We start from the raw sequence: 27,685 nt of genomic DNA, 5'->3' as shown, positions 1-27,685 counted from the left end.
TCTCTAATCTACTTTTTTTTTAAGAGCTAGATCCTGCTTCCATGACTTCCATCGACTTGGATGGAGAAGGGTCCAGACTTGAATGAGTCATGACTGCAGAGGCCTGGATAACTTCTATATTGTGGTTAAGAATGTTGATTTTACCAAGTGACCCCCTGCCAATGTAGGAGGCAAACTACTATCTTTCTTTCCAAATAAGTTCAAAGTTAAGCAAACTTGGCAGCTTTCTTTCCTTTTTCCAGTAGTCTATTGCACATACAGAGGAGAAAACTTATATGTATAATGATGCACATTGACCCAACAGACTTCCTAAAGCTAATAAGAGAACAAAGTTCATCAGTTATCAATCAAATGAAATCCAGTTGTACAAAGGGCCAAGATTACAAGTCTCAAGCAATTAAAAAAAATCAGTTTCTTTCAGAGAGTTTGATGTAAACACATCGAGGAAAAAAATGCATGACTTGTAGCAACTATTGACCAGAAAATAAGAAGTGACAACCCAGTTAGCTGCCTAACATCAAGGGATTATGACTGCCTCGTGTTCATTCAGTTCCAGAATTATGCCACTCCACCCCAAAAATTCATGAGCCTTCACAGGCTTTTCTAAATGAAAGAAATCAGGAAACTTACTCTAGACTAGAGTCACTAGACTCTCAATTAATTCAAGAAAGTGTTGCTCTTCAGACTTTTTCTATTATTCTTTACCTTAATTGCAAAAGTAGGGTAAACATATTACAAATTTTTCATGCACAAGAGAATAGGCTTTTAAGGTATTATGATTTCTACTGTGGCCTTTAATGCCACAGCTGTGGTAGAGTGTACAATGGGCTTTGCAAACTATCAGGTCCTAGTGGCATTATGGAGGCAGCCAGAATAAATCTGGAAGCACTGGGGAAATGCTCACAGGTGACCACCGCTATACACCTTCAAAGGTGGTAGCATGTGCATCCTTGCATCTCTTGTCAGGTGCTGCTCACCAGCTGGTCATTGTTCTGTTCCTCTCAGGGTGTCTAGCTGTGGCTGTGACTCACCATCACCACTAACCTTGTGTTCCACGTGCAAGGACTGGAACGGTGGCTATCCCTTCCTCAGCTGTCCTAGGCAGGAGGAAGGGAGCTCCCTGGGAAACATCATTCGAGAGAGCAGCAAAGCACAGGGTTTTGCCACTGCCGAACTTCTAGCCCTCACCCCTCTGCGGGGGTACAGTTGGGAAGTGGAGACCTCTGTTTTCATCCCAGTGAGTATGAGCATACAACTGGTCTCCTGGGGCTATAGCCCTACTAATATTTGGATTTACTGCTCACACATATGTCAAAACCAGAACAAAACACTTATCTCAGCCCCTCTGAACATTACATTTTTGAATAAAATGGAATCCAGACAAAACCCAGCCAACAAAATTTGAGAAAACTTAAATAAACGTTCCCCCATCTTTCTCTCTCTCTCTCACACACATAGAATGCTTAAAGGTCTAGAAACTTGAACCCACATTTCTTCAGCATCCAAAACTCCCACTGAATTCAGAGAGAGTATAGGTTGTGTAGGCCATGCAGGATCTAGACTTCCCAAAGATTAATGGATTCCTCTTCACAACACCTCTGTGAGGTAGGGAAATACTATTAGCTTCATTTGCAGATGGGAAACTGAGGCACGGAGAGGCTAAGTGACTTGCCCAAGTTTACACCAGGAATGTGTAGCAGAACCAGAACCAGATCTTCCAAATTGTAGCCAGGTGCCTTAACCACAAGACCATCCTCTTGACAGGAGGACTATCAATTTGGCACTTTCTACAATCACTAAAAATAAAATATATTCCATTGGCATTTATAATTTTGTTATACTACATTTTTATGGATTAAACTGGTATTTTGCCAGTTGGACAGTATTCAGTTTAGTTTTATATTAGCCACTGCTAATTGCAGAAGGTGAGCTGAGGTGTCTAAGCATCACTTATCACAACCATGACACATTTCAGCTAAGTAGAGCCAACATGCCAAAACGTTGAATGTTTAATGTCAAAACTTAAAGCAGTGTGAAGGGATTAAAATCCTTTGGTGTCCTTTCATAATTGATGTGACAAAATACTGTTGGGATTAATGAGACAACCCATAAACTATGCCTTTGATCTTGCTCTCTTCTACAGTATGGTTTCTCGTATGAATGGAGAACAGCAGACACAGCATATGCTAAGGTTGGATTTTTTTTTTTTTATGAGGAACTTCAACATGATGTTTTCTGCCAGAAAAAAAATAAAAGGATGTGCTCTAGATGCTTCAAAGGAAATTAATACGACATGAAGATAACAGCTCAAAGCAGAGGGCTAACTTCTTTTGCCACATTAAAGCAAATGTGTCATTAAAAGGAAAATAGTGTGGAACATTGCAAAAAAAAGAAACCATCCCTCAGCAAGAAAACAGAAGACAAAATAGCTTTTCCCCCCAAAAGGGGGGCACTCTCTAAACTTTACATGCATGAGATTGTTCCATTTGTCTGTGTGGAGACTATATTACTGTAGATGACGAGAGGGAAAATTGATCAGTCCTTTCTTAATATTCCATTGCAGGTGCTCTCCAGCTTTTTCATTCTGAGGACTGCTTTGTGAGAGAGACAGTCTAGGGGAGACCTGCTCTCCCCATACTCCAATCAGCCTACAGTTGGATTTTCAAACTATTTCACTCTGTAGCCTGCCTGGTGGAAAGACATGGCCAAACCCCTCTTCCCAAAGTACTGCCAACATTTTTTTTTAACCACTGCAAGCTCTCAATCCCTCCAGAGTCACTGGAACTTGCAGGGGGATAGTAAGTTCAGCAACATTCAGCATTAACCTATGCAGCAATTTGCTATGTAAATTAAGGTGGGTTGCCATGTGAGCTTGCTCCAAGGAGTGATTGTTCTCTGGCTCTGTCCATTCCCCTTGTCTCCACCACTCATCCTTTCCCTAGGTGTATCCTGATATGCATACCAGCTGCTCTGTGACTGCAAGCTTCCTTTCCCCATATGGGCTGTGGAGGGTGGAAGGGCAGTCCCAGTCCATGAGTACCCAAGGGAGGTCAAAAAGAAAACCCACACCCCTTGTAGAACTGCACAACTGTCTAAGGTATCCGGCATGTGCACTGATGGAACTGGAAGGTGGATACCTTCCTCTGAAACATCACATATTATGCCACAACCACAAGCAAGATGGAATTCTGATCTGATCCACTAAAGCAATGTTCAAATGTAGTTACTAGCACTCCAGGAGGGCCCCTTTGGATAAATACTTTTTTTCAGCCCCTCTCCCTATTACCCATCATGTCTTCTTTAATCACTCCTTCTGATTGTCAACTTTCCAGTTAAAACATCCTCACACACAACCTCCAGGAAACTGTCTTTCTACAATGGAACCACACTCAAAACTCTTCTGAGATTATACATGTGGCCTGGAACTTTTCAAATTTTTTTCATTCACATGGTAAACCCAAGGATCAGAAATTTGGAAGGAACATTCTCCGCTGAAGTTTATTCCCCTAGGTTCCAATGTCAATGTGCATATAATCCACCAAATGGATCACCCATCCTGCAACCCCTTATTTACTACCCTAACTTTATTTTGGTAGTTCCACTGGTGTCACACGAGTAAAGTTAGTAACAGACATACGTGTTGACACGATACGGGCATGAAAAAGGACAATACAGAAAGTTTATCAGGGTTTGGTCCTCTAGCAGATGATACTACTCTGCGTTTCTTACTGAAGGTTTTCTTCCTCAAATTTAGTAAACCAGAAGATATAATACACATCATGGAGTTTTCCTTTTGCATATTCCTTTATTTGGGGTTTACAGGGCTCAATCAGCAAAAACAAACAAACCTCAAACCATCATTAACAACAACTGGTGTCAAAAGATTTATCCAAAGAAATGGCTTTCATACCTCTGCACGTGGCCTCTGAACCAGACCATAGGCCATTTGGCTGACAAAGCCGTATGCTGCTACCCACTAGATCAAATCCTGCTTTACATCGGATTCCACAGGCAGCGTTGAAGTAGTTGTTGCAGATGTTCTGGATAAAGTAGCCATTTTCAGGGGGCTGAAGCTCAGGGCAATGGACAACTAATCAATTATACAATAACAGGGTTAGAGATTCCAGAAGCATTATTTTAATTTAATTTCCCACTCAGTTTGCATCTTTGATCTGGCTGGTTTGATATTTTAATTTATAGTATCTATGCTTTGGGGACATGCGTATGGAACACTATAATAAACCATATGCTTGAACATCTTATTTACAGTGAAACAGTCCAAGAAGGGCAAAGATCATACTGTCTAAGCGTCCTAATGTGCCGTTCATCTTCTCTGTTTGGGTAGACTTACCTTCACAGGCCTGTCCTGCAGCACGATACCCGTCCTTGCAGACACAGTCCTCAACAGAGGTACTTCCAGGGGGAGAGGTGTGGTTGTTATCAGGACAAGAGATGCAAGTGCTGATTCCACCGGGTGAACCTTCAGGCTTATATGTTCCTGATGGGCAAGCTATCGAATAAAAGAGAACACTTTTAGAAGAAAAAAAGGTAAGACTCCATTCTTTCTGAAAGTTCACTGGACAACTCCCACAAAGAAATCCTACATGCCTTTTTATGATCATGAATCCCCTACATCTTGCTTATGATATCCAAGATCATAAATGGAATGCTTAATTTTATTCTGCATCAATCTGTGGTTTTTTTCTGATAAAGAAATTACTAGAAAGCAAATTTGACATAGGATTGCTAGAAAGTGTTGCTCACACAGCAACACTTAAATAGGCATAAGTATAGGCTAAAACACTGGCTGAAGCTGAATTAAAGACACAGAAACCTAGTAAGGTCTGCAAAAATCAAAGGGCAGAGTTTAATATAAATTCTTCTGCTCTGGCTGGATGCAGAAATTTGGTATAATTACTAACTTAATATTTTAAATCTTCCAGCTGGAAAAAAATTAGCACTCTAAAGTGCAAATATAAAACTACATACATTTCACAGATTTCATTGAACATTTAAGTGTGCTGAACTGAGTCACTATTTAACTATGAAAAATAAAAATAGTGACAAATTAAAGCCAATTTGTGAAAGGTAACATTCCAGCAAATACCTGCATGCACGGTATAGTGTGGGGAACTCATTTGGATTTTAATGCACAAGACTATAGGGGAGAAAATCTCAATGGATCCTTCTCTATGGGTTAGCATCAAAGATTTTCATTTGAATATATGAATAAAAAACTGTGGATGAATAATTTTGCTTTAAAAATGCAAATCTATAGAACTCCTGAGAGAGACAGGGACTTATTGCCGTCTCAGTTACACCAATGCAACTCAGCAATTTCAGTGAATTAGTCCTCATTTACTCTAGTGTGAGAGCGGAGAACCAGATTCAGTGATTAAAAGATTAATTTAATAGATTTCACATTTTAAAATGCATAATTTCTTCAGATAACTAAATTACATTTAATAAGTAATCCGTATAACTAACTGTACTTTCCACATTTGATGCTAATAACGGATCAGATTAAAGGGTTATCTATTGCTGGGTTTGACAGCAATTTGCTTTGCACTATCCTATAGGAACTGAGGAACTTACTAATACACACTCATCTGTCCAAAAGAAACCTGAGCCATTTAGTCACTGAAATGGGAATGCTCTGAATACGTGATGTAGCTCCAACCCCCTTTACTTCTTGACTCAGCTGGGTTTAGCTGAGAATCAACTAGCAATGTAAAAACTCACTTTTGCCCAAAGACCTGAATCAAACGGATGAAACCTTAATTCGTTTTAGGATTCCCTTCTTACACCAGATTTACATCTGTACAACTCCCCTCTCTTCAGCTGAGTGACTCCTGATTTACACCAAAGAAAGTGAGAGCAGAAACAGGCCTACTGAGTACTACCTTTCTGTCACAAGTGGTATCATAAAACCAGTGGGACAAAGAATTGCTCCCTATAGGGAGTAATTACACAGCCAGAGATCATTGGAGTGTGAGGCGCACTGGCCATGCCCTAATACATCCCCTATAGTACCAAGGGGCCAGGAGTGGATGGCACAGTGGGAATCCATGGCTGCCCTGATTTGGCCTCCAATCCTGCTCCCATTTAAGACAATGGCAAAACTCTCTGAATGGAAATTGATGGCTTAATTCTCCACTCGGGTTAGACAGTTTTATGCCAGTGTAACTGTACTGATGTCAGCTGAGTCACATCAGCATAAAACCAGAGTAATGAAGCAGGGAATCTGGCCCGGAATTGTTTCCTATATCATCCTTCTGATCACTACACCTTGAGCATACATCCTTATCCACTCACTACCAGTTGCGTGAAAGAGGCCAGCAGACTCTTTGAAGAATTGTAAACAGTGACAACTAATTTTAGATCCCCTTGTTGCTGTTTTAGTGAATTTGCACTGTATGAGGCAACTGCACACTGTTAAAGCTCACAGTTACTGTGACTTATTTTTTTCTTTGAGAGTATGAACTGCAGATAATGATTAAGGGTCAACCATCTCTCATTGGCAGCAGCAAATTAAAGGCAAAAACTTCTAGAACAATAAATCTCGCTGTAACACCGTCTGGCATGGTTCACGACCTCAGGGCAGACTGTCAAAAAGCAGGGCAGGCACCCCAAACTGGTGGTATGCTCTATAGTTAGACTTCACCAACCAAATAAAAAATGTGAACTCTTGAAGCACTACAACAGCCTTACTATGGAGTTACAGACACTCCCTTTGGTCATTCCAGTCTATCTTTCTGCCCAAGTAAGCTGGACTTAATGATAGTTGGTTGCCATAGCCCAAAGATCACAAAAGATTCAGGATGTTTCCAGTCCCAAGAGACCAGTCACTTATCCCAGGTCAATTTGTACCTCAGATCTCAGACCAAAGATAATGCTTGTAGCCAATCCTATAGTAAAACTAAGGATTTTATTAACTAGCAAAAATAAATGAGAAAATTTATGTACAGGTTAAAGAAGGCACAATATATACACAAATGAATTACAGTCTATAGTTCCAAAAGGTGCCGGAGTTGTAGTAATCTGTCAGCACTGAATGTCTTTTAGGGCTAATCCAGGTTGACTTTGGGGAATCTCTGCTTCTGTTTCCTAGCTCCAGCCCTGTGAGAGTGCAAACAGCAAAAGAGGGAGAGAAAATTTTCTTGTGTCCCTATTTTATCCCCTTCTTCCAGCACTGAAGCTGATGAGATGGACTTTCTTGCAAGTAGCACCTTCATGGGTGTGAGAGGGCCATTAACCAAATCTTTGTATTGTGATGTTTCACAATGGCCTATTTAGTTTTGATAGTTCTTCTTGATGGGTGATGGACCATTCCTCCTGACTGTGTTCACAGGTTCAGAGCAGGCATTTTTACAGTTATAAAGCAAAAATTACATATCACCTTACAGCATGGGATACAAACATTACAAGTGAAATTAATGCATGCAGCAATTCATAAGCACTCAGTAGAGTCTAAGCACATTCTGGTAAGGCTAATACCTGTCTTGAACAATACTAACATACAGGTGAGCTGGTCTGGTTTCTGGCTATGAATTTGTCAGTGCTCAGGTGACGCCTACAGCCTTGGCAAGAGCTGGCACATGGTGTGCCAGCGTCACACTCATCATGTTTTCAATGCTAGTAAAAGTTGGCAGATACTGGCAGGCTTATTCTTTGTAACTGCTCTGTTTTGAAGTCATTCACATTTCAAATGGCATTTGGACATTATGGTGGACCTGACTTTCTACTTTAAGCTGAGAGATTGTATTAAGTGGAAGGCAAAACCTTCATGAGAAAGAATATTAATAAGTTGCAGTGTATTATGATTTGCTAGCATTTCCATACTTACATGTGTATTCCTTGCTGTGACGAAGTCTGGCTTTAGAAGTTTATAAAGCCAGATTCAGGCCCTCAGTCAGCTAAACACAGAAAAGAGCAAAAGCAATGCTAGTATGGGGCCATATGCATCCGAGCAATGGTCCTATATACTATATTTTGCCTGCCACAGAAAATACTCATCAGGGATATGAATAACCTGCACCAGACGTGGAGCACCCACAACAGCTGGCATGTACATTAAATCACATGTCCCTGATCCCAAGCCTGCCCCACAGCTCTGGTGTGGAATGGCTTTCAAGTGCCACAACTTCAGTACTTCAGCTGTGTGCCCATGACACATGCATGAAAAGTCCAGGAAATCCCGCACTTGAAGACCTACCCCATAAGTCCCTGTTAAATACATAAAAAGTCACTGCAGCCCGGCTCACTAAAGGTATAAGGGGCTAGCAGAGCCAGTGAAACTGATAGGAGACTGGCTGTGCATATGTGTCTCCAGGACCATCTCCTACCTGGCTTCTGCCTTGCAACTCTGCTCCTCCTGCCCTTCCATGAGTTCTTGTTTTTATATTTGCATTTATGGCTTCTGTTTTTTGTCTCCTAAAAGGCCATCTGTAGGAATGGATATTATGTTTCATCAAGCTTTGAAAAATTATAATGTAAGAAAAAATCCTTGTCACATTTTGTAACCTACCTTTCTGCACTATGGAAAATATACAGCACGGTAAAGAAATTACTAGATAGGCGCATACTGGGATTATAAGAAATATACAAGACAGTGCACTGAGTTAAATATTTGATATATAGGAGTTGCAGAAAGATTGCAAAGGAAAACATCTAGCATGTCTGTCAGTGCAAGGATCAGAAGAGGATTTAAGCTAAGTCCCAGCCTGTACTGTAACTCTTCAATATTTCCTGTTATACCCAACATGTGCTCTGCATTAATTTCAGACAGAGATGAATTTGCTCACCAGTCTGTCTTTTATGATTTTTTCTTGAAGGAACTCTCCATTCAGCAATATCATTAGTAACTTAAAAAGCCAGAAATACATAACAGTCTTCTTTATTATACTTACACATTACTTCCTAATAAGAGCCCTGGGCTGAACTGAAACAGAAATTTAGATAATTCCATACAGAGAAGTACCCATTTACCTCTTCCATGGTAGACAGACACCATACCAACTATCCACCACGAACAAGTGAGCTGCAGCACTTTGAATAACCCCTCTGCAGATCTAACTAGTCATTTTTCTCAGTGCAGTTCAAATAGTAAAAATCAACTTTCAACACATTTAAATTGTTTATTATTAAACTATGGGTCAAGATATCCTCTGCACCACTGCCATAGTGCAAAGGGGCTGAAAAGCTGCCTGAAGTGAGGAAGAATCCCCAACTGGTTCAGAGGTAGATAGGACAGCTATAGCCCACCCAAGTCCTGGTGTTTCAGGCATAAGGGTGTGGGTGGAGCGCCATGCTCTCTACTGATCATGAACTGGCAGAGTGGGCCCAGGGAACCTTATAGCTGATGTAAGTTAGATCAATCCTAGGGCTGCTCTAACCTGTGCTGGGGCTGAACTAACTTTTGGCTGCCCCTGGATTGAGGAGGTGGTACTGAGCCATCTTTGGGCTGAGTGTAGTTTGACTAGGCATGAGGATCTAGCCCATATATTTATTTACAGTTAGTATTACTGAAAAGCAATACTTTTGCTGAAAAGTCACATCATTAGTAATATTAACAATACAAGGAATACAGTCAAACCCAATTATAGCCTGTTTTTACAACTAATTTAAAAATCAGAAGAGTGTTAACATTTAAAAATGCAATACATGGCTTCAATGTATAAATACTTTAATAATAAAAAATACTTTGTGCAAATATAGAACCTCTAATCAGGATGTAAAAAGGTTTTACAAACATTAAGACTCTCAGTCCCTGTGGGTGAGGAAAATAAATATTATTATAGCCATATTATGGATAGGTACACTGAGGCACGGAGAAGTTAAGTGACTGCCCATTGTTACACAGCCAGAAATGGAAAATAGAAATCCTGATTCCTGTTGTCACTACTAGACGCACAATATTAAACAAAAAGTTTATCATTCAAAAAGATCCTGTATGTCACTTTATTGTTGTGAATAACAGTCGTAAATACAAGCTAATACCAGCAAATATGGACGTTTTACTTTGCACAACATTCCACTCACAAAAAAAAAGGTGCATTTCAACTTGTTTGGGGAAATATACAGTACGAAAGGGCAAAGAAAGCATCAGAGACTGTTGGAAATATCTGTATTTTGATGTAACACAGTATTTGTGCACTTGTCTTCAGTAACACAAGCATGCAGCTACCACTCTGGTGCACATTTAAACCAAAAATGAATAAGGCTTGGCACTGAAGAAAGATGAGCCCTTATTTAAGGCCTAAACTAATAAATGGGGGTAAAATCCTGACCGCAATGAAAATAATGGCAAAATTCCCATTGACTTCAATGGAGCCAGAATTTCACTTCTGGACTTCATGCCTGTCTGATATGTGGGGATTAAAACAAAGTACATCAGGTCAGATTCTCAACTGGTGTGTATTGGGATAGCCTCATTGACTTTCGCAGCAACAATATTTTACACTAGCTGAGGATCTGGAGTATGCTCTTTTCTCTATTCATAGAGTAGTTTGATTTCAATAGCTTAGGTCTTCTATTTGCGTTCTAATTCCATGGTTTCCCACATATTCTTATGGCATAGGAATTGTGCATAGCAAGTTTTGGGCTCACCAAATGTCATACTAGGAAATTACATTATTTTGGTGTGTAAAATCATAAGGTAAGTTCTGCTGTTTTGCCATGTAAAAAGCCTTTTCAAAAACAGGCATTTGTGTTCAAATCCTTGCTTACTGTTAGGTCATTACTCAATAGCAGTGAACTGAAGCAATACTGCATTTGCTTCAGATGTGTAGCTGTTAGAGAAGGTTTTTCTGGACATGGTCTTTACATAATTACACACTTAAGTTCCTTAGTAAATCTTGTATCGTTCATGGTATGACAGCACTTGGCACTAAGGACTGTAAATAATCCTGTTTTATGTGCACTGGATCTGTGGGCTGCTTCCTGCAATTTAAATACATAAACATGCAAAAGGAACATCTCTATGTCCCCTATGTGCACTCAGTTCCCACTTTGCTATTTCCAGAGTAAAATTAAATTTTTGCTGTTATCCTGTCTGTTTTATATATCTGGAACTTAAACAGATTCAATAAATAAAAATCTTCCCACCTATTAACACTTACAAAAGGATTAATTGAGGCAGGAAACCCAGTTCTTACAGAATAAGAGCCATACAGTGCATCAACCAACTCTACTTTTCTTTTTTCTTTAAGGAAAGGGTTCTGGGTTGGGAATGAACAGGTAGGAAGGAGAGGGGGTGGCTGCAAAAGAGATGCAGATCAGAAACAAAGCAAACTCACTGAGTACCATTCATCACCAACAACATGTGGCTTCTACAGCAGTACATCAAGAAATCTATCCAGAAGTACTCTAATGAGGCAGACTGAAAAAGAACTACAAACCTATGAGTGGGGCAAATTCATCCCTGAAGTAACTCCATTGTCTTTCATGGAGTTAAACCAGGGATAAATTTGGTCAAAAATTCCTAATTTGGGATTAAGCTTTGCCTCTGGAAGGATGATAAACATCGTCCATTAACTTTAATTATCTTAGTGAAAGCAACATGAATACATCTGAGGGCAGAATCTGGCCCTTCATTACATGCAACCAACCCTCCCCCCCCAAACTTTCTAACAAACCTGTGTTGGGGCTCAGGCAGGGGCAAAGAAACATTGGCTCCATAACCAATCCCGATCAGATGTGCCCAGAGTAAGCCAGAGGCAGAGAATCTGTCCCACAGTCTATAACCCTCACTGTGAACAGTGTAGACATCACCACATAACTCAGATCACACTGCAAAGGCATCCTATACAGCTGCTCAGCATAACCTGGATAATCTTTGGTGTTAATCTTTGAAATTGCTGAAAAAGAAAGTTTCACTTCAAGAGAACAAGACAAGGGATAGTCTCCTGCTGGGTTTTCTAAAATGCTGCTGTTCTAGGATAATATTTGGTTTCCAAAGTGTCCATCTGCCCCCTTGCTGTCCCTTCCTTAGCCTAGAATGCATTCTGAGAGCCTTCTTTCAAGGGAGTACAATTTAGGGTTCCAAGCATGAACCACAAACTCTCTTGTTGACCCAAATGAGGAAATTGGCATTGATGGCCATTGCACCAAAGGCACAGAAGATCCACAACAGTTTAAGGGAGTCCTGATTTTGGGGTTTCTTGCTCCTTCCTTGGGCAAACATTGCACTGAAATCAATGAGAATTTTTCATGAATAAGGAACTGCAGCCCAGAATTATTCCATTCCTTTGTGATATTTCTCCTTTGTCCATAGAATTTACAGAGGGTGCAGAATGACCGAAGTTTTGAACCATAAAAAGGAAAAACAAACAAAACAAAACAAAAAAACCTGCCCAGATCCCCTTAGTTTGCAGATCAGAGCAACTCCAGTTGCTGAATCACAATTTGGGAATGTAGCAATTTAAACTATTAGCAGAACAGACAGTTAAATCATTAGGTCATTTTTGCCAGATGCTCAACAAACTAGGACTCCACATTAGGCACCAAACTTGGCCTCCCCACCATGTCCTTTATTTTTGTTTTATCATTTAGATATACTTTTCAACAATTAATATTTATAACCCTATGAAGCAATATCTCCAAACACTAGGGGCCTAGCACATGACCATGCAGATTGAGAACAGATGCCATTATTTCCATGTGTATTGACTTAGCAGCCAAGGACAGGAGTCAGACAGTTTTTGGTTAACTCGAGAGCGCTGAGGCACATGCAGTAGGTTCAGGCCGGTAATTATAAAATAGAAGTGGTGACTTTGCCAATTGTTTTGCACAATATTGTGAAACTGTCCTGTTTTATTTTAAGTTTTTCTCTGTGTATAGTTCAATAAACTTCTGTAATCCTTATTTTATAACCTCCTTTAGATTTTCTGAATCTTTGCCATCCCCTATTGATTATGGTGGATATATGCCATGCTCACCATTGTCTGTTCCCTGTGGAAAAAATTCTCTGGAATCCGGGACCACTCTGAGCTCTTTATAAATGATCTGAACAATGCAGATGCAAAAAAAAATTGAGGATTTTGTTTTTTAAAAGGGCCTTGAGGGAACAATGAGACCCTACTACCAAGCAACAGTGGCTTGGTTAGAAAATATCTATGAGAGGCAACCACCTTCTTAGCACCAAAAGAGCTTCTAGTTTTGTTTGTCGCTCTTGTTTTTTCTTTATATTTTTTGTAAAGTATTTATCTAAGGAAGGAGCTGGCTGTCAGTGAAGCAATGTGAACTGCATGACAAAGCAGTGATTGTCTGGGATTTGAACTCAAACTTTGCCTAGTCCTGTGACATGCCACTAGTCTACATTACAACAAGGCTAAATTAAGTCAGATAATTTTTAGACAAAACCATGTGGGTTTGATACTTGGCCAGGCCAAGCTGTGCTCCATGGAGAACCAACAGTGTACAAAAAAAGCATAGCACGACCTCAGGCCTCCCACAGCCTTGAGGGTAGTATTGACCCCATGGGGTTGATATACTAGTTGGAGAACATTAGGATATAGCAACACTCCAGTAATTCTGCCTTCCTGGCGACACCTTTGAGACCCTCCCTATGCTGGCGCTACAGCATGGAAGAATTCCCCCTTCGGTAGGAATCCTTAGCTGGGTTGTCAAAGCGGCTTTAAGGCTCCTATGCACTGCCAGAGCTGACTACCTACGTGCTAAAGTTAGCCCAATGCAATCTGCAATGTCCAGATGATTAAAGCCCCAAACACATATTAAAATGGAAACAAATAGGCCGATGCTACCGAAAGCTAAGCCGACAAGCACAGGGCAGTGTAGATTTTACAAGACTTTTTGATGCTCGCTATCCCACGGTGAAATGATACACTGTCTCCCGTAACCCCGATCCTACCCTTTGGCTTCAAGGGGAATTTTGCCTATTTAAAAACTCCAGCATCAGGCACTCAGCATGTCCTCTTTTCAAAGGAGAGCTGTCCATTTCTGGAGGCAGCAAGCTCATCGCAGTCCTCGGTGAATCTGCCTCTCTGAATAACTGCCCCTCTATGAGCTCTTTCCCACAAATGAAGTCATCTGGGCCTACAGACATGAAGAATAAGAGTATGTCGACACTGCACACTCCTTACAGTGGTGTGTAGGGTACATACACAACATGTCCCCTAAGCATGGATATGAACAGCAGTATAGACGGTGAGACACTGCTTAGGAGAATAAAGACATGCCTGAACCTTTGGGTATGTTCCCTACATGGCTCTCTACATGCCCAAGCAATGCCTCCCACGTCTATATTTCTATTTTTAGCAGTGTAGTGTCCGGCTGCCTCCTTGCTGCTGGAGCCTTGTCCTGCTGCAGCAGCTCCCCATGGACACACATGGCTACACACTGGTGCAAGTGGTGTGCAGTGTAGACCTACCCTAAAGAGTGAGAGCATTCTTGTGTGGCCCGTAGCATACACCCTCTGAGCATTACCCATAATAAAATGTCAGTTTAATGCCTTTACCAGTGCTTTTAATTATTCAGTCTTTGATTTGGAGCCAAAAAGTCTGTTACTAAGATACACTCGCTTCCAATTAGATAGGTTCATGAGGTAATTAATTAATGCTGTCCAAAAGTCCCTTGTGTGCTGAAACAGTGCCACTATTATTTCTGATCAGGGTCCAAATATTTCTGCACTAAGTTTCTGCACTACTCCGGACCATAAACTAGTAAAGGATGCAAGCAAAAGTTTGCTAAACGCCCTGTGTCATATGGGCAGAGGAAGTGCTGTGTGTTGCCTCTCATTGTGTGATGGTAGATGTAGAAGCTCTGTAAAAGTACAAAGAATAGATAAATCTATCATGTCATTTAGTGGAGAAAGTTAAGAATTGATAGACTGTTTTGTACAAGTAGAACATTAGTAGATAATACCGTTAATATTTGTGTGTGCTTTGTCCCAACATGGAAAAGATTATTGGCAAGACCATGGCTTTAAACCACTACTTGTGTTGGAGGAATGGGTAGTAAGGAGATGATGTGCAGCAGTGAAGGACTCCGCAACTCAGAGCATTGCAAGAACAAACAACAATGCCTGATAAACTTTCTAAGGGCTGCAGTGTGTCCTCTCATCCCACTAGCTGGTGTGGAAAGGACACAGGGCAATGGCCACACACTTTTCAGTTCCCTTTGGGTAGTCTAGTGTTTCTGTCCCCCCATCCTACAGTGCTGGGGATGCAGGGACAAGCTTGGCTCTGCCTATGAAAATACTGTCTCAGTGACACTTCTGGAGTGTCCAGTCCCAGTGCTAGCACTAAAGTCATGGCATGTTTTGCCTGTGTAAGGCCTGGTCACTAGCAGTTTAGCTAGCAAGAGTCCTTACTTTGGCCTGAGAACATAAGTATGGCCATACTGGGTCAGACCAATGGGTCATCTAGCCCAGCATCCTGTCTTCTGACAGTAACTAGTGCCAGATGCTTCAGAGGGAACGAAGAGAACAGGGCAATTATTGAGTGATTGATCCTGTCATCCACCCCCGCCCTCTGGCAGTTGGAGATTTAGGGGCACCCAGAGCATGGGGTTGCGTCTCTGACCATCTTGGCTAATGGGTCCATCAGTGGCTATCCTCCATGAATTTATCGAATTCCTTTTGGAACCCAGTTCTACTTTTGGCCGTAACAACAGCCCCTGGCAACAGTTCCACAGGTTGACTGTGTGTTGTGTGAAGAAGTATTTTCCTTATGTTTGTTTTAAACCTGCTGCCTATTAATTTCATTGGGTGACCCCTGGTTTATGTGTTCTGTGAAGTGAAAAATAACACCTCCTTATTCACTTTCTCCATACCACTCATGATTTTATAGACTGCTATCATATCCCCCTTTACTTGTCTCCTTCCCAAGATGAACAGTTCAAGTTTTTAATCTCTCCTCGTATGGAAACCGTTCCATAACCCCTAATAATTTTTGTTTCCCTTCTTTTCACCTTTTCCGATTCTACTCTGTCTTTTTTGAGATGGGTTGACCAGAACTGGTATTCAAGGTGAGAGTGTACCATGGATTTACACAGTGGCATGATATTTTCTATCTTATTATCTATCCCTTTTCTAATGGTTCCTAACATTCTGCTAGCTTTTTTAGCTGCTGCTGCACATGGAGCAGACGCTTTCACAGAACTATCCACAACGACTCCAAGATCTCTTTCTTGAGTGGTAACAGCTAATTAAGATCCCATCCTTTAGTATGTATAGTTGGGATTAATTTTTCCATGTGTATTACTTTGCATTTATCAACAGTGAATTTCATCTGCCCTTTTGTTACCCATTCACCCAGGTTAGTGAGCTCTTGTAGGCTGGTGCCCCGGTGTGTCTGCACCTCTTTAGTCAGAAAGGCCGTTGCACAGCATCTGCTTTAATCAGAGGGGTGGTTAGCCTTCCTCTGAATCTTTATAGTTTTGTTACGGAAGTAAGGATGTTAATTTATTTTCCACTGGGGTGTAAGGACTTCCCCTCGAGGGGCCTAGAACCTCTTTTCCTCTTAAGTCCCTGTTAAGGGGTAGGTAGGGTAACCCAGGCACATCCACTCCACTGGGTGCCAGCTCAGGGCCCTTAACCCAGGCAGGCAGAAATCAGTCCTCCACAATTCGCCTGCTACACCCTGAGCTCCTTCCTATCTCTCCCTTGGTTCTGCAGGCTTCTGTAGCCTGTTGCACTGGTCGTCCCTTTCTTTGACTATTGTCACTCTGAGACAGCTTCATAACAGCTGGCTGGCAGGACCTTCTTTGTGTGGCCTGCTTGCTCCTCTGGAAGCCACCCCATTATTCTTCTCAGCTCTTTTATTCTTCTAGTTGCTGAGAGGCTGTCAATCAGTGCTGATGGCAGTTCCTGCATTATTCCCTTGGCTGCCAGGCCACTGTGGGGTATATAACCCCAAGACAGATCCCTTTGTAACTCTCCACTGTCAGTCCACTGGACTTAACTATTTTGAATAATTTTTGTATTGTCTGCAAATTTTGCCACCTTGCTGTTCACCCCCTTTTCCAGATCATTTATGAATAGGTTGAACAGCTCAGATCCCAGTATAGTATCTTTTAGTAGTTTATGATTCACAGCAATGCAAAAAATGAAGTCCAGGGCGACCTGAGCCTGAGTGGAGACTGCAGAATTTGACCCTCAACGTATTGTGAAGGTGAAAGGCTTGACCTCTGAGAGTAAGGAATTGGAGTATTTATATTTCAGCAGGTGCTATTATTATTTATTTGTCTTTGTTACACAGCTCTATATATTACAGACGATTATAATAGTCCCATCTGGCCTTAAAACAATGAAGTACAGCTGGAAGCCCAGAAAAAGCCACTCATCTTGTTTTCTCCAAAGACCCAGTTAAAATGTATCTAGCTTGCACAGTGGGGAATCATGGAGGTAATGATTTCCTCCAGTTTCTGTTGCAATGAACCACATACCTCTCAACTGCCCCTCATTCGAGGGCAATAAGATATGCCACGCATTCTAGTCCTCATATTGCCCATGTTCTACAAAACTTTGGTGTCCCCTCACTTTCATTGTTGAAAATTATTTACATCAGAAATACAGGATCATAAAAGAATTAATCTCACAGCATTTTAAGTTTCCTGCATGAAGAACTCTCGTGTGTCCCTTGTTTTGGCTCTGGGCCTGAAATATGGTTATTACATTGGACTTTAACAATGATTCCAGAGTTACATAGGTTTGATGGAATAGAGTGAGGGGTAGTAGCAGACAGTAGAATGAATTCATGGCTGGGAGAAGAAAACATAGTAAGTGGTCAGTTATGCCTTCCTGTAAAGCTGGGCACCTTTACTCGGAAATTAAAAACAGAAGGTATACAAGTGTCTTTAAAAAAATCATGTCAGTCCTATTAATTTAACGTGACCACATGCTGTGTGTGTAGGTGTATTTATGTTCCGCCTACAACTGTGAATTTTCCTACTTCTATTTTTTTTTATTACTGTCACTGAACATTTCTTTTAATACAGCATTTTGCGGTGTCAATACACCTAAATCATGGCAATGATTCAAATAAAGTTTAAAAAAAAAAGCGCTCTGCTGTTATTGTCCACATCGAAGTGAACCTGAGAGGAAGTTTGGATTGTTGCCTTAACAATACCAAGGGAAATGTAATCCCTCAACTTCAGGGCAAGAGGGTGTTGTTTGGACTGGGGAGGGCGGGGGGGGGGGAGGGGAGACACAAAAGGATAGCGGCTCCTTTAAAATTCCTCCACCCCTCTCATATTGGGATTTGGGGGAGGATTATCTGGGAGGACGGAATGGGAGGTGTCACCTGAGATGATGGGCAAGGTGGTGGGGCTCAGAGTAAGGCCGTTGGCCCTGTGCACCTGGGAGAGGTTATATTAACCCAGTCGCTCTAGCCTGAGAACGTTCTCAGGCCTGTCTTCCTTTCTGCACATCCGGGGCAATGTTACTCTGCTTGCAGCTTTGTACTGACCTGACCCCTCCAACAATTACATATGCAAAAAATCAATTTGAAAAGGGAGATATCTGCAAAATTAATAGCCAGAATAACGTAGGAAAATCCTTGTTCCTTATCTTTTCACACTGTTGTTGCAGAAACAAACTGCACCCTAAATTAAGATGGAAATTTTGCATGTATGTTTATAGTGGCATTTATAAAGGAACACCCTTTGCTTGAACTTTATGGGCCTTATAATCAATTTTTTTTTTAAGTTAATCTCAGGGGGTTTCTTTCACACTCGAGGAAAAATACGAGAGTTGCCTGTTGGACAAAACAATGAGCTAAACCCTTAGCTGCTGTAAATGCAGTTCCCATTTAAATCAATGGAGCTATGCCCATTTATACCAGCTGAGGATTCGGCCCAGTAGCTCTACCCTCTATGCATGTTAACCAAAGATTCTCAAAGATTTTGCCTTTTGTTTTAAGGGTGACAAATTCAAATTGTACCAAGGTTCTATACAGTTCAACGAAAATATCTATGCATTCTTAGCTTTTCCCATTAATGGTAACATATAGTCATTTATTCTTACCATTTTTAGAGAGCAAAACTTTGGTCAAAAACATTTCACATTTAATAAAAGTCACGTGGGGGAGAAGGAGGAGAATGCAGAACAGTTCAGTTTTAAAACACTAAAGCCAAGTGCTGTAGTGTACAGTTAGAAAGATTCTGGATCAATGAACCTTAATTTTTCTTGAAGGTGCTTTGTAATTATTACATATGTAGCACCAGATGTATGTGGCTTGAGAAGCCTTAGAGAAGGGAGGGGAATGAGTCATTCATTTCAAAGAGCCTGATCCAAAGCCCATTAAAGTTAACAGAAAGATTCCCACTGACTTCTATGAGCTTTGAATCAGGCCTAAGATCTCTATCTCGAAAGGCTACAGGCAAAAACATGGATCATTTGTTCTTCTAAAAGATAAAGAATAGGGACCATAACAGATGGACACAATATCCAATTTTTCTCTTTACAATCATGCAGGCCAAGTACTAAGCTGTGTTTAAACTATCATGTTGCCAGTTCATGGCGTTAAATTCATTATCTGGTTCCAGAGGTTGTTATTTTAGTGTGTCTAAAGGACTGAGTACAGATACAAGTTCTGTCTTGACGATGATGAAATCCGCATGTCTTTCTCTTCTGCATGGAGTGTGTGTGGCCAACTCCACCTCTGAGTTGTGGTAATCAGAGCACTAATAAAAAACCCAACAACCTTTCATTCCTTCTTACATCTGTAGTCATATAAAACTTTAGTTTTGCTACAGTCTTCTTTTCACAAAGTTTATGCGGTGATGTCAGATCACATAGGTTTTATTTTGGCATAAGCAACATTTCCCAGAAAACTACCAAATCCTCCCTTTAATTACTACACATACACAGTGCCATATGAACCTCTTTTGTATTACCATGTAAACATAAGGAGGTAAAGCTTCAGACGAGAGGAATCAAAAGAAAATAAGCTTTTATCAAGAACCCCCCATCTTAATGAAAGAAGTTACAATGTGTGGGTCACAAGTTACTTCAGTGCCAGGAACCATTTATATGCAAAACTATTACTGTAATAGAGTACAAGATACCACTCATCTGACTTCATAATCTGAATCAGAGCCATTCTTACCATATCAATGCTAACAATAATGACAAATATAACTAAGGCTCCCACATTGTTGCTTTAAACTAATATTTACCAGTAACTGATCTGAAATCAAGGATTTACCAGCATATATTTGTTATTGCCAAAACAAAGAAATATTTCTAATATTTGCTACATTACAGTAAATCTTGTAGCATTCCATACCAGTTCAGTTTGGCCTTTTCTTTGCTTCCTAATCTGACAAGTAGTGTGAAGCATCATTAAATGAGTTTCCAAAGGCAAAATCAGGAAAAGCTGGGTGTATATGGGCAAATGTTTATTTAAAACAAAAATACTTCTTGATTTTTTTAGCATACAAGTCTAAAAAAACCAGAAATACCTTATAACTTTTACCTTTATCCTTTTCAAGACAAAATGGCTGTCACCTGATTTTTTTCCCCAAACATGACAGTATAGATTATATTTTTCTATTATCTTTTAAATTCATAAAACTATTATTTTTAAATGGAAATTACCTTTCTACTACCTAAGCCAATGCATAACCTTGTCTGCATCATTTGTCAATTTCCCACATACCTCTTCTCATCAATTGATCAGTGTCTCTAAGCTTAACCTTCAATATCCTTACAGTATTACACCTCCATTTACATTCTTTCTGCACTTTTAATTCATAATGCCATGTTCAAATCATTGTCTGGAAAAAGTCAGACGGTATAAAGAATCAAAGAACGATAACCATGAACACTTGCACTGATGAAGAACAGACACGGATTCCTTCCTGGTTAGCTGGGGAAATTCTACATCCCCCTCCCTTGTTTAGGTCAGTATATTTCTCCCACAGCTAGTCATTTTAATACAGTATATTAATGTTTAAGCCACAGTGCATCATCATAAAACACATAAACCAGAAGCTAAAGAAAATAATCCACAGCATGAGAAAATTACACTACAGAGGAGCATTTTTAAATAAGTAAATGCACCCAGAATTTATCATTAAGGAGGTTGGGAAGATAAATTCACTGGTTGTAAAAATTAATACTATGTGATCCACAGAGGGAAGATGTTAAATAAGTGCAAAGTAGTAGTAGCAGCATAGGTTTTTATAACTGGCCAAAGTATCCTCCAACCAATCTATACTATAACTACACTTTAGACCCAATTTTCCAACACAGGAGTCCTAATAGAATATCAAAATCCTGTAAATGGACACTCAGGCTGGCACTTAAATGCATAAAAAGGGCACATATGAGCCAATTTGAGCATCCAACTGTAGAATTTGGATATCAAAACATAGAATTTGAAGTAGAAATTATTCAGCTCTTTATGATTAAACTGATTTACTGCATTTTTTTGTTACCAAGAATTACAGCACAAGATAATACATACAAGCATTTGATATTTTCCTAAACAGGAGGTTCCTCCCTCCATCTACCAATTCATGGCCTCAGCAGAATTTTTTTTTTTTTTTACCAAGGTCCAAACCAGAGATAACCAAATCATTTGGCCAAAATAAGAATCAAGTCAGACCTTTGCCCAACCAGCAAAATGAGCCAGAAATTTAGCTGAGATGAAGGAGAAGTATCTTACAATCCATTTCTCCATTCTTCCCTTCTTGCACCTCTTTTCTTACCATTTTTTACTGGTGGGATCTGAGCCAGCTGCTGATGCTTCTCCTGTGTGATTTTCATGGTAGCCACAAGGCAAAATGCACAGCACACCTTGGAAGCCTCAAATCTCATGCACTCTGTGATTTCCCAAAGCATACTGTGCTTACTCTCCAGAGCATGACAAATTAAAAATGGACAGTGGCTGATCCAACCCCACCATTTGCTACCACTGCAAGGAGGATAGTTACAGAATCTCTTCCTGAAAACTACAGCGGGCAGAGAAAGCGCTACCAGGCTTCCAAAGAGGAGCAGAATCCTCGCTACAGCAAAAATAGTAAGCAGGAAGGGATGACAGCAGATGCCAGAGTAGCTGCCTAGAATTCTTTGGACAGCCTATTTGGACTCTTGATTGATATCCTCTTGCCCTACTGAGGAAACAATTACTAATAGGATATATACATTAAACTTTGTAAAAATCACCAGGACCCCAGAAAAAAAAGGGATTGTATTTGTTTACACACCCCCACCCACCAAGTTTTCCTTTGCATTTCTAAATTAGAACAGCCTTGAAATATCTCATAACTAAACGCAGCTGAAATCACCACATTTGGGTCCAAAACCTTGAAAAACCAAGTTTTGCCCGCTGACAAGACAAAGTTATAAACCTGCTCAAGCTCACTCATGCTGGGCCCAGATGTGCTCAAAACTCTCACAAACCTTTCAATGATTATTGTCTGGGTTTCAAGCTTGTAATGAAGCCAAAATTTCACATGGTTTCTGGTTTCACTGTGAAGGCTTTGCACAGTTCTAATTAATATACTATTTGCTTGCAAAACTGACCTGTCATATATTCAGATTATAATTGTTTTGTTGCCTCCCTGTTAAAAAAAAATGGTTTGAAGCCTAGACAGCTTTTTAAATAGTTCATCCAGATGGTACTATTTAAATTCTACACTTCAGTAATTATTCACATACCACTCTCATGCAGCAGAGTAAAAAACAAGAAAAAGAAAAGAAAAGAGAAGAAAACATCATGTCTACATTTAAGATATGCACTTCAATTAGCATGTTATAAATCTTCTATTTACTCATTCATGCTATGACAATCATACATCTTCTTCATGAATGGCGTGTGCTGTAAAAAATGAAGATCATGTTTTCAGTTAAAAGCACTATAGAAGGCACTTGTCTTATTGATGGAAGACCACTGCTGTGTCATAGACAACAGGACAATGTTTAGGGGCATAATTAGATTTAACTGGTAAAATGGCCACCTAGGGCACCACATTTCAGGTGGTGGCAAGTCTTTGAGAGAAGATCCAGTCCATGAAGAGCTCAGTTGCCAAAGAACCCTGCTTCTGGGAGCCTAACCCTAAAGAATATCATTGCAGCTGAAGGGAGACTATGAAGATGCATTCCCTGATCTAACAAGAGAGAGAGAGGTTGAAGCAGATGAAGAAGTTATATTGGAGTGTTCTGTTTGGCTTTGCATAGGATGAACTTTAACAGACTACTTTAAAAAAAATGGGATGGCAGCAGCCTCTTAGGTCTGTCTCTGTACGATGGCAGAGTGTACAGGCCATTTTTTTTTGCTGACCGGCAGCTACTGTGTTTTTATCTGAAAGTCTACGTAAGTTTGAAACGTGATAGGTGCACCCACGGGAAGAGGAAGGAAATATAAGATATCTGCTTTGTTCATTTGGGGACATTTGTCGGATGGAAACCAAAATATCCTTTTCTAGGGCTCCACAATACCTAGGGCCAGCCATGATATTAGCTGCGTGTGTATACTTCCAGGTACAATTTAGCACCCTGACATTTCTCTGACTGTCTCTTTCTCTCTCTTCCACCATTCTGTCTCATATTTTGCCTTCCATAGACTTCCTTGGTCTCAGCTGTCATGGAAATCTCTGAATGTGTGTGTGATTCCTGTGTGGGTCATGACTCACTCAGCTTCGTTTGTCTGCTCTTCTTTATATGGCATATCATCCACAATACTGAAGGAAGTTTAGGGCCAATTTCTGCTGTCTTATGTTGAGCATGTGGCTCTCATTTTATTTTATGGAGACATTCTAGAGGACATTTTCAAGTAATTAGAGAAGGAAAGTACTGCTTTCATTGACTTTACAGAATTATTTTAATGCCTCATATAGAATGCTCTAAACCACGTGTCTTACCACAGCACCATCAGGCATAAATAGATCATTTTAATAAAAAGCATATTGTGCCAAAAGCATCCTTGTATTCACACCCTGCACTCCCTTGTAATAATCTTTGTACAAAATATGTGAGGTATCGTTTTAAAAACTAAGAACTCACTGGTCAATAATATCTTGGTGAAATGTACATAGCAAACCTATATGAAAAGCTGTGAAATCCCCCTGTATGATGTTATTACCACATGTTCAAAACCACACAGCCCTGCCTAGGCAAAGATTGTTAAACAGAGGAATGTATGTTTACCTCAATTTACAGATAAGTAGAAAACAAGGTCCTCAGGACAACAAAGGGAGGAAATGACAGAAGACAAACCAAATCTACACTTCAGTAAACACAGGTGGGAAGAAAGGGCGTGGAGACTCCTTCACCACCAGACTACATGTCACCTCCTTTACGGTGTGTCTAAATTTTGGGTAATCTTCAGAAGAATCCACTTCAAGAGTTCACTGGCCTATAAAAGAAAGGGGACAGATAACTCCAAGTTATCTTTCTCTCTCTCTTTCAGCTAAGACGACAAAGGCCCCAGCACTTACGGGCCTCTGGGAAAGAGCCTAACTAAGAAAGGATCACTCATCATCTTGCTGGAAGATCATGGATGAACAAGGCCATCTCGAACAAAAGCCTTGAACCAAAACTTGCTAGATTAAGATTTAGACTTTTAGATGCATGTTTTCCCTTTTATTTACTTGTAACTGTTTCTAACTTCATCTCTTATACTTGAACTCTCTTAAAATCCTATCTTTTTTGTTAATAAACTTGTTTTATTTTTTAATCTAAACCAATCCAATTCTGTGTTTAGACTGAACTGTTTAGTAATTCCAGTTAAAGTAGCAAACTGTTGAATATTGACTCTTTACAGGATCAACGAATCTTGAATATCTGGACTGTCCAGGAGAGGGCTCGACAGTGCAGAACATACACTTGTGGAAAAATTCAGGACTGAGGGTGTGTTGGGATCACCCTGCAAGTAGTAACCAAGGCTGGTGGAAGTCCACCCAGAGTGTGACTGGTGTGTTGCTGACAGGCTGTTGGGATCAGAGCTGCTGGACCAGAGCTGCAGCTACACAGAGATAATCAGGGTGTGACCTGCAGGCTGCTAGACCGTCTGTGAGCAGTCCAAGTTGGTAGCTACAACAGCAAACCATTCTGAGGCACCCAAGGTTGCAGGGCAGGTAGTGACAACCCCTCACTGGTCTAGATTGCACTGTGGAATATGACATGCATATATGTTATGGAAAATTGTTCTCCTCGTCTCTTGATGAAAATTCTATGCGCAAGTCATAGTCTATGAATTAAACAAACTAATTAAGATCACTACAACAGTACCTACAAACTTAAACGATTGAAAACTAAAGGCAGCACAATTAACCATGGTCCATCATTAAGTCCCATCAATGCAAATCTGCCAGCGGCATTTCCACACATTATAGCATGAATAAGAGTTAGCATGCAGTCTGCAAATTCCTCATGCTTTACAAATCCACAATTATGCTCAGCTGGGGAAAGTTAAAAAAAAAAAAAAAAAAAGAAAAGCTGTAATCTGTTTCCGAAAACAAGATTTCAAAATATGTTGTTTTTCCTTTAAGAAACACATGTGGCCTTTTGTCTCGCTCTTTCCTAAGAAGCAATATAACAATTCAGCAGGAATTACAAGGAATAGGCCAGTTCTACCCTAAGATACAAGTGTGCAACTTTCATTGACTTTGCCAGAAGATGCACATGCACAGCAGATGGCAGAATTTGGCACTTCACGGGCGTTGCATATAATATCGGACATCTTTTCAAACTTCGATTTAACAGAAGATTGCTGATGTGCTATTGAAATAACACTTTGTTCTGCAGTTGCCAAATACACATTTAAATAAGTTATGAGTTTATTCTGCTCTTGTTCAGTGGCACATTTGTGCTAAAGCAGACCCTTTTTTACAGAAGAGGTTCAGTACAGGACCTGGTAATAGCACTGTGATGATTGCCCAACTGGAAAACACATTTGTCTTCTGCAATAGTTAATAAAAACAATATTTAACTATATTGACTGCTGAGAGGTATAAGTGTTGAATATGTTTGCCATATTTTGCCATAGGAATGCTGTGATAGACATGCTACTTCTTGCAAAGCTGAGCCCAAAGAAATCAGGTAAAAAAACCTTTTTATGTTGAATGAAGATTGAGAATATATTTCACTTAAAATAATTAGTAGAATGAAATATTCTTGAAAGCAAAGAAATTTGAAGTTATGCTCGGTGTAAAAAGTTACAGCTCTCCTTAAGCAATGAAACTGTGTCCATTTACACTAGCTAAGGATCCGGCCCAAAGTCCCAACATCAATCTTAATTCTTCCACATAGTATTGCCCACCATGCATTTATAATCCAAAGAATCCCTTTACCATTGGTCAACACCATCATACACACCCTTTTCCCTCATAATGCCAATCACAGATATGCATTTTCCTTGCCAAAGCCCTACATGCTGTAGTAACTCAAAAAGCTGCTAATCAACAAATGCCAGTAGGATTGAGTCTCAACTGTCCAGCAGACCATATTCCCATGGGAATCCAGAGACTACGATATCTCTAGTAGTTTCCGCACACAGGCCAGATAACACTTTCTCCCCATCAACATTCTCATCATAGTCCAGATCCCTCACGGTACCTTGTTATTCCTCTCGATACAGACATCTCATCATGTAATACCATGCTCATCCTTCTCAAAGAGATTTGAGAAGATACCCTTCAAGCTTAGAGCCCAGATCTACCTGTGTCCTTTCCACTATACCCTTTCAGCAAATAGAGGCCTGACAAATAGAGGTCAAATTTTAGTGAACAATCTCATAACCTTAAGTTAAAAACAAAACAAACAAACATACATAGCCCTCGTGAAAGACCACAATGTTGTAATTCATATACTCAGCAGAGCAGGCTTACATTTCATGAGGCAGCTGGTGAAAATTTTGATTACACATGTGAGAGCATGGAGACAGAATTAAGTTTGGTATAAATCAGCATTAACTTTATTTTACATTTCTTTTTCTGGGATATTTCATGATAACTATTTCTTTTAACTAGCTTATAAACTAAATAGGAAAAGGTTAAGAAGAGTTTTGACTATTGTGACATTTCTCTCCCATAAAAGTTAATGCAATTGGACAAAAAACTTCTATAACTTTTTTACAAGCATATTTTCCCTTCATTTATTGTAATCATTCCATTATGTTAAAAAAGCATTTCCTTAGCTTAGATTATCTTTTGCTAGCTAAAAAACTTTAAATTGAATTCAGTTTTGTATGTAAAATGGCATTTCATAGTGATAAAATGGCTAATATCCATCCATCTATCCATCTTTTTATAATAACTCTTATCATTATAGCACCCAGTGCCTCCCAGAGTTGAAAGCCAATTCCACAAAAGACCAGTGGAATAATTTTCCTCTTTATTTTCCTTGAAGCAGTCGAGGTTATGTATGTGAAAATTAAGTAATGAATGAATGTCTATTATCAAGCTATAATATTGCATCTGACTGTTTCATCTTTGTTAATGGAAAACGCTATATGGAATCCAGGAATTAAAAAATACTGCCTTCATGGTTCTGCTATAATCACTCATACCATTATCTTTCTATCAGCACTACTGAAGGACTGTTCACAAAAACAGTCACACAAAAGTCTTACTGAAATGTGGTAAGTTTCTGCTTAGCAACTGGAACTTTTTCCCCTCTTCTAGCAAGTGAAAACCAGTGTGGGAGAATCCAAGAGCATTCAGTATATCATGAGTTTAACGTAAGAACTGCTTGCATCAAGATTAATGTACAAGGGCC

At 39.9% G+C, this 27,685-nt stretch overlaps 1 protein-coding gene across 2 annotated transcripts in view; it reads right to left on the bottom strand.

Moving 5' to 3' along the window:
- The window catches only part of SVEP1 (sushi, von Willebrand factor type A, EGF and pentraxin domain containing 1), a 142,276-nt gene that overhangs the window by 96,541 nt on the left and 18,050 nt on the right, over window positions 1–27,685 (bottom strand). For both annotated transcript variants that reach the window (XM_067553209.1, XM_067553210.1), the window contains exons 4-5: window positions 4,352–4,510; window positions 3,911–4,090 (exon numbers count right to left, since the gene is read on the bottom strand). In XM_067553209.1, the coding sequence (XP_067409310.1) occupies window positions 3,911–4,090; window positions 4,352–4,510 (339 nt within the window). The remainder of the gene's footprint in view (window positions 1–3,910; window positions 4,091–4,351; window positions 4,511–27,685) is intronic.

The sequence above is a fragment of the Emydura macquarii genome, unplaced genomic scaffold (assembly GCF_026122565.2).
Source record: "Emydura macquarii macquarii isolate MOO-44397 ecotype Brisbane River unplaced genomic scaffold, CSIRO-AGI_Emac_v2 contig_1451, whole genome shotgun sequence".
NCBI classification, from domain to species: Eukaryota; Metazoa; Chordata; order Testudines; family Chelidae; genus Emydura; species Emydura macquarii.
Note: the sequence above shows the minus strand (reverse complement) of the source record. Positions and strands in the feature narration are given on the sequence as shown.